The following is an 8,866-nucleotide window of genomic DNA, read 5'->3' as shown; positions in this document are numbered from 1 at the left end:
TTCTCATGCTACTCTTTATTTAACCCAACAACACTTTAGTTGGTTCGACATGAGCAACAAGTGCATCAATTTTGTGTTTCAACTCAAAAAATCAATCCCAAGTTTGGAGATTTCTTTAATTAAAAAAATAGATATCCGTAAGTTAGCTCAATTAGCAACTTAAGAATGAGCGAGCTTGTATTTAAGAATAGAGCTTAACAACTCTCCTGTTTGATTTTTTAATTTGCAGCTTAATTAATAAAACCATAATTTTTATTTAATCCATCATTAATTGTCATCGTCCAAGTCGCAACAATATTAGGCAATTATCCATCCTCACCATTAATTGACTTAATAAAATGGTGAATAAATCTTAGATCTCTAAATTTTGGTACTGATCTTTATATTTTATTCTAGATTCAAGTAAATTATTTATTATTTCTTTATACCCAACAGAATAAAAAATTTCGCAACTCGGTTAGTAGTCATCTCCATCTGAGTAAAAGTCATAACAAAATTTTATTGATAAAAAATAAAATAATGTTATGTCTATTTAATGCCACATGCATTGAATGTGCAATAAAACCAAATAAAATTAGACCTGCATGGGCTACACTAATATTTGGTGCATCATATTGAGATAATTTGGCCCTAAAATGATAAATAACGAAACATATCCCAAAAAAGAAGTAATATATAGCCTCCTCAAAAATTGGCCTAACAAATACATTTTCAATATATATATATATATATATATATATATAAAACACAGATATAAGGCCACAATATTATTCTAAAATAATTACATTATTTACAAGCCTACTTTAGTTACCACCATTGTAATAAATTATCTCCATAATAATAAAATACACACATAATACATGAGTACCCAAATGTTAATGTCCATATATTCATATCACAAAATCATACTGCATAATTTCAACAAATATTGCAATAAACACATATGTTTATGCAGATGAGAGGCTCATTAGCATAAATAGCAATAATAAATATTGCAATAAAATAGACATACTAGTATAGTTGCAATCACGAAATATTGCATAAATAATTATATGGGCATAAATTACAATCACAACTACAGCATTCACAAAATGATTTTCCAAGCCATTTTTAATTTTCCACAACACACAAAATAGAGAAAATAAATTATTTAGACTTAGAAAAATAAAATAATTTTCAAACATCCAAAATGATCGCCACATCAAATATAATTTTCTAGACCTTTTTATTTTGCTGGAAAATGAATTTTTCAGGAAAATAAAAGGCCAAACCGCCCCTAAGCCGCGAGCCAACCATGAGCGATAGGCTCAATTCGACTCGGCTCAATTCAGTGTAATCACAAGCCACAAAGAAGCTGTGGGACCCTCACTCAGTTGGCATACAGTAAGGACGACATATCACCTATACACATGACATCATAAAATACCTCATACTTAAAAACATATAACTAATTCCACCGAGGTGGCTGAAGTCAACTATCACACAGCAGGTAACGAACTCCAAGACTTTCAGGTTGATTGGAGAAGACTCATTCGAAAGACCATATTTTCATCCAGATAAGTCCAAATCTCAATCTAATCTTTTGTTAATTAGTTGACACGTACATCTTACCAATAGTATGTGATTTGCCCTAATGACCTTCTAGATTCTACTCTACAGTTGCTTATAAATAAAGGCTCTTGTGCAGTTATTTGAGTAACCAAGTTCGATCACTCTTGTTCTCATTTTCCATTGGTTTTCACATGTTCTCTATATATTTTGCACTCCATAAAATTCTTATTACTCTATCTTGATATTTTACCAAGTCATTTTAGTCACTACACTATTATTCTCACTACATTTCAGGTTTTCTCATTCATTTACTCAGTCTAAATCTTTACTGACTTAAGCATTGGAATGCGAGTTCCTATTTTGCAGGTTGGTCATCCTTTGATCTTAATATTTCAATGAAGATCCTGGACCCATTGTGGTGCGATTTGACCCAGATACACATCAAGCAAAAAGAAATTTTCAAATTTATTTAAACTCAATTCAAACTAGAATTTCTCTCGGGAAAACATTAATAAGCAAAAGTAAATATTAAAATTTAATTAAATACTAAAAAGAATAGGAAAAAAAATTAAAATTACATCATCATAAATTCAAAAAACAGAACAAGAGAATAATTTTAATTTTCACACTTATACATAAATTAGAATATATCCATTGTTATGCCCTTTATTATAATTGCCCAAGATCTCCTGCATAAACAGAGAATTTTTTACAAAATTAAAATTGATTAAATAAATTATTTCAGCCAGAAGTAGGGGGTTGTTGGAATTGCTGAAACAAAGCTGCTAGCCTGCTGTAACCATCAATCGTCATTGGCTGCGATCAAAATCTCATAATGTTAATTACAATTAAATTTAATTTTTCTTTCCCATTTAGATGAATGCACACACACACACACACACACATATATATATATACTTTATTTTTAGTTTAATTTCCACGAAAGACTGAAGCTCCAAAAATTTTCAATAAAAAAAAAGTCTTGCATGCAATTAATTGGATTTTTTACATAATATTTATTTAAATTTTACCATAATATTTTTTATTTAAAACCCAAAGGTTTGGATCATACGGATGTCTTGAATTTTTTTGTAATACTGCCACATCAATTTTTTCAATCTAAAAAAGCCATCGAACTGATAAAATAACTGACTTATTCATTTTTTTATATTTTAATAAGTTATTTTTTTTTCTTTCTTTCTTTTTTTATTTTAGAATAATGATGTGTTAGCTTATATTTTTCTCTTAAATAATATATTTAAAATTAAAATATTTATTATATGCCCACAGAAATGATGTGCAACTATGACTAGTTTTAAAAAAATAAAGACATTGTTCTATAAGTATAGTATTTATTTTCAAATAATTAAACCAGCACCCATATAATTTACGTAAATTACAAAACTCCCTTAAGTTGGAAAAGAAAAATCACATTTGACATTATAATTTCTTTTTTCAAAATATTAGTAATGTGAAAAACGAGAATTTTTAATTTCTTTTGGTAATATATCAAAACATTAAAAAAGTGATTTTATAATTATTTTATTTATATTGGGAGTTGAAAATTAAATTAAAATAAAACTCACTTGAGACTGGCATGCAAGGAGCGCCGCCGACAAAAAGTCCGGCACCACCGCAGGCGAGGGCAGTCGATCGCCCTGAATATCCCACGAGGCCATTGGCATGAAGGCAGCAGGCGGCGGAATAACTGCTGCGGCTGCTGGCACAAGGCGGCATTGCGGCGGCACGCCCGATAGTGTTCAAGTCCATGACTCCCAATCCCGCCATGCTCATCATGGACATGTGAAGCTGCTGCTGCTGCTGCATGGCAAGTGGGAGCATCATGGATGGCATGTTCATCCTGCTCATCATCTGCACCTGTGCTTGCAGTTGTTTCAAGTACTCTATCACTTCATCCAACATTGACGCTTTATCTGTCTGCACCAATAATGACAATCACTTTTTACTAACTTTCTCTCAAACTGCATTCGGACGAATGAATTTGAATTTGATGGAAGAATTTTAAATAATTGTATATTAAAAATAATTAAAAAATATACTTCAAGAAAATATATAACTCCATAGCTATAAAAAAAAGAAAAATCAGCATGTCGAGCTAATCATAAAGAATTTTTATCTACTCCTAAACGTATTATTCTTTTAATTGAATTTAATATATACATTATAATTGTAATTATTTTTATACATAATTTTTATATTTTTATGATTTGTATGAAATAAAAACACTTAATCAGTGCAGGGCCAAATATGAATTGAAGTTTTTATTTTAAATTCGAGCATATTCTTATTTTATTTAATATATATATATATATATATGTGGTATATATAAAAAATTCTTAAATAAAATACACAATGACATTTTTTTACACTTAAATAGGAAACAAAATAAGAGATAAACTACAATAGACTTTCCTAAAATTTATTATAATTATAAAAAAATATTATTTAAATAATTATAAATACTTTTAAAATTAATAATTATTTAATAAACATCCGTTCAGGACAATCATTTGTAGAAAAATATTAATTAACTGGTCGTTAATATCTAAATTTTATAAGAGATATTTGTAATTTATCCTAAAATAATACATGGGAAGTTTACTATATTTAGTGCTGTCAAAGATAGCCACGTCAACGACAGCGGACATGTCGCAGACAACCATAAAAGGGGATTTTAGTAAAAGTCCGGCCGTGTGCTAAAATTTATGTGGTGTGTATCAATTCCAGTTTGTCTTCCCAACAAACAACCCCTCCCCCCCACCCCCCAACCTGTCTGCCTGTCGTCTGAGCTCCAAGTATGTGTGTGGACTACCTTCACTACACTCTGCCCTAAATCAAACACTTCCATATGAATTTGCATCAATTCTTGGACCACTTCTCAGACCCCTTTGTCTCTATTGGGCTTATCTATCTATCCTCTCATAAATTCCAACACAAATTGGATGTTTGTGTTAAAATTAATTATATAACAAGTGTAATAGATATAATTTTTAATATGATTGGTGTTTAAATCAAATAAAAAATCAAACCAATAACATGATGGATTCGACACTTATTTTGTGATTAATTTGGTCTGATCCAACCTGATTGTGGTAAGAATTTTTTTCTATAGTGTGTACACTATCAGAAAATTCTTATTCAAATCAGGTCTAGTCGAACCAAACTAATCACACACACTTGTCATGTGATTGATTGCTTTTTCAGTCACAAGATAAGTGTATTACGCTTGCCTATAATTGGTCCAAGTCTTACTAAATCTGATCTGGATTAGAATTCCCTCTAAACTACCTTACTTTGAACCGTTCAATATCTTAAATTTGGGTTCGATTTAAAGTCGGATTGGATTGTCTATTTTAAATCATGCTGAATCTTCTATTCCATTTAATATATACACGTCACCTGTATATATTTTTTTTACGAAAAAGTTTATACATGTATCGTATATATATTAAATAGAGTAGAAGATGCAACTTAATTTGAAATAAAAATCATGAAAAAAATACAAAAAACTCCCTTTGGCATTTGAAGTACGATGCAAGCTGCCTGTCGATTCTGCATCATTTTTCAAATATCGGAGGAGGGTTTTTATATATTTTTTAATTAAACTTTTATTAAAAACTTTTCTAATTTTACAAAAAAATAAATAAATTATATTTAACCCTATTATATAATTCATATTATACTATTTTGATAGTATATTCACATTATGCTAATATGTCATGATCACAATTATTTAGTGTGTTCTCACACACTCTCTAGGAAAACTTATATATACAATATGTGTAAATTACGTCATATCGAATAATTCCAACGATAAATTTACAGTATATTGATATATTACTTGTTTTTTCCTACGCGTTTTCTGAAGTAATTATTACATGTATGGATCGATCTATAAATAATAAATAGTATAAATCATTGTCACATCAACAAAATGTACGTTTCATTATTAATGACACTTAATTGTACAATTTATTATGTTTTTTTTTCTATATATATATATATAAATTTTCATTTATCTAAAAATTTATAATTTTGGGATATTTTTCAATAAAGAAGTGGTGCAAAAGTTGTGGGGTGCCAAAACAATAATCAAATAGTGTGGCCCATGTTAATAGATAACTAAGAATATAATGATTAATTAGCATCACTTATTTATTATTTACAATAATAATAATAATAATAATTCAAATCAAATTAAATTTAATATACACACTATATATATTTATATAATTTATGCTCATACTGCTAAAATAATAATATATTCAAGTCCCATGGATCTGCGTTTATAGTCTATTTTTAATACGAGTGTATTGTATATTTGTTTATTTTCTATATATTTATCGATTTAGAAATATTGATGTATTGAATCACTATTTGAGTTTGCATATACTGACGTAGCAATGAAAAAAATAAAAATAAAAATATCTGAGGGCAAAACTGTAAATCATGATGTGAATAATTATGCATAATTATTAAATTATAAAATTTAATTCTTACATACCTTGCTGGAATTTGGGACCATCTTCTGCAATGTCTTCATCCTTTGATTAATTTTATCCCTTCTTTTCTGATACATGCATGCATCATCAATTAGTCTTAACTCATAACATTTTCAAATATTATTTTTTATTTATAATTATTTTCTTTCAAATTTAAGGAATTTTTGCAATAATTTTTGCTTTTTTACAATTATAAAGAAAGTTGTAAGTTAAGCAGTGCAAACGTCATGAAAATAAAAGAAAAATGTAGGAAAATTTTGATGCCGGGGTGTTTGTAAAAACGACTTAACATTTATAATTTTATAGGCAAGCTGCTACACTCGGTAAAGAACTGCTTACTATAAACAGTTCAAAAATAGAAAGAAATTGCAAATTAAATATACACTTTTTCAGATTACTTGTAGATTTCTTTTTTAAAGATTCTTACGCAGATCATGTTTGACTGAATCAAACCAATCACATAACAAATACAATAAACGTGACAGGCAATTGGTTGTTTTTCTTGAACAGTACACCAATTACGCAGTAAATGTATTGCACTTGTTATATAATTAGTTCAAGTACAACCAAACTAGATTCGAATTAGAATTTTCTTTCCTTTGTATTTTTTTTTTTTTTGGTTCAAAAAGTAAACATTTCACCAAAAACAATTAATTATGGAAAATTGAGAAAGAAATTAAAACCTACTCTTTCAGACTGGTTATGGATAGCCGCAGCCCTACTCCTTTTTGTTGACACTGATGATTTTCCACTTCCTTTCTTTTTGCCTTCCTCATCAAATGCATCCCTCTGCATCCAATATAAATATTTATTATTTATTATTTTTTGTGATTATTAAATATAAAATAAGTAAAACCTCTATACAAATTCTAAAAATACAAGCTTCACATGAATCATTTTTCTAATTTAATTTATTTATCAAAATTCTTAATCAAATTAGATTTTGCAGGGAATCCATATTTTAATATTTTCTTATAATTTATTATTTTATTAGATAACGCCACATATTTGTTTATATCTATGTCAAAAAGAAGTTTGTGTCGCTTATAAGCTCAAAAAAGTATATGTGCCATGAGGAAAATTTCAAGCAAAATCGGGTTTAGTCAGATAAGATCCAATTACATGACAGATGCAATATACGTGCAATGTGATTTATGTATAATTTCTGAAAAAACAATCAATTACATGATAAGTGTATCACACTTACACTGTGATTAGTTTGTTTCGACCAAATTTAATTTGAGTAACAATTTTGTCATAAGATGATTGGAATCTTACGAGTTTGTATTTGAAAATATACTTAAGGAGGGAAGAGCTTGGGCTTGTTCGGCTTTTACGACTGATGTGGGATGCATGACAGGATTATTATTTTGTTTCAGAAATAAAAATTATAAAATGAATGATTTCTTTTGTTTTTTGAATTTTTGAAAATAAGATAATAAATTTATGACAAAGTATTCAAAGTGAGTGCAAGAATGTGCGAGATGACATGTAAATGGACAGCGATGGGTTACATGCCTGTGATCTACTGTGACAAACGGAGTCATGGTCGTCGGCGGAGGTCTTGGTGTATTCTTTGCCGGAGCTCGTGTTCTCCGGCGACCAGAGCGAAGTCGACGTGAACCCTCCACCACCCAATTCTCTCTCGCAGGTGTCAAGCGTCAACTGGCGGCTGTCTCTCCCCCCGCAGGTGGCGCTCTCGCTCGCGCTAGCATTAGCCTTGCAACTGCATACTCCCACACGCGCCACCCGATCCCCGCCATCCGTGGCGACGGCGGCAGCACTGCACGATCCCACTCGGGTGGAGCAGCCCACCACGCACGTGCCGATTCCCTCCAGCACGTGAGCGGAGTTTTCTTGATTGTTATCATTTCTACAGATGCTGTTGTTGTTGCACGGCACGAGGGCGTCCATGGTCACGGTGATGGAGGCGCTGGCGGTGGCGGGGTTGACTATGGCGGCACGGTGGGGGTCGAACCATGGCACCAGCTCCTTGGCATTGTCTCCTCCGCCACCGTCCACGGCGGACTTCGGGCGGAGGTGTCCGGTTGCTTGGTTGACTATAGATTCCAGCGTGCCACCGGCGCGTGGCCTATCCCAATTACTGTACTTCGTTGGGGACGACGCGAGAGTAGGCTTGTTAACCACGCGCGGAGGGCCCAAGCCATGCATGGCTAACTGCCCGTTTTCCCACGTCAGCTCTGCTACTTCATAGTCCAACCTATCAAAACACAACTAAGTGTGAACCACTACATCAAACACCAAAACTTTCCATTCTTTTAGTATGAATTTGTATCCACATAAATTATTATTTTTTGAGCTAGTATCTAACAATTCATAGCTCGTATGAATATAATACACCAATTTTAAAATAAGATACATGCACAAACACACGCGATCATGAAAAGTTACAAATAAATGGGAAAGAGAGATTACGAGGGGACGACTTCCGCGGGCAATGAGTTGGACGAGTTGGAACGAGCACGGTGGACGAGGCGAGGCGGGGCGTGCTGGTCGAGATCCCAACTCGGAACACACTGGTTCATATTGAAATCGTGCTTTTGTAGTAGCTAAAGTTGTTAGAGTTGCGCCATTTCAACAAGATTTTTTTTTTCCGGATGTATATATAGTAACAAAAAGGGAACTCGTTTTATTTTCCCTTTGGGTTAGAGGATATGTGGGTGTGGGCTTTTTGGGACAAAGGATCCGACTGCATGTATATATTTATGATACGTAAAGATAAGAACAAGCATAATTGGGGGGGGGGGGGGGGGGGGGGGGGGGGGGGGGGG

The 8,866-nt window shown here is 31.9% G+C and overlaps 1 protein-coding gene across 1 annotated transcript; it reads right to left on the bottom strand.

The window, feature by feature from the left end:
* Nucleotides 2,192–8,794, bottom strand: LOC105173301 (transcription factor UNE10). The gene is given in 7 exon segments (XM_011094993.2): nt 2,192–2,367; nt 3,138–3,278; nt 3,280–3,489; nt 6,077–6,142; nt 6,762–6,863; nt 7,593–8,295; nt 8,511–8,794. Coding segments are annotated over 7 exon segments (1,407 nt in total). The 5' UTR covers nt 8,621–8,794; the 3' UTR covers nt 2,192–2,292.

Source organism: Sesamum indicum, linkage group LG11, assembly GCF_000512975.1.
Source record: "Sesamum indicum cultivar Zhongzhi No. 13 linkage group LG11, S_indicum_v1.0, whole genome shotgun sequence".
NCBI classification, from domain to species: Eukaryota; Viridiplantae; Streptophyta; class Magnoliopsida; order Lamiales; family Pedaliaceae; genus Sesamum; species Sesamum indicum.
The sequence above is the reverse complement of the archived record's forward strand: the minus strand, read 5'-3'. Positions and strand labels throughout refer to the sequence as shown.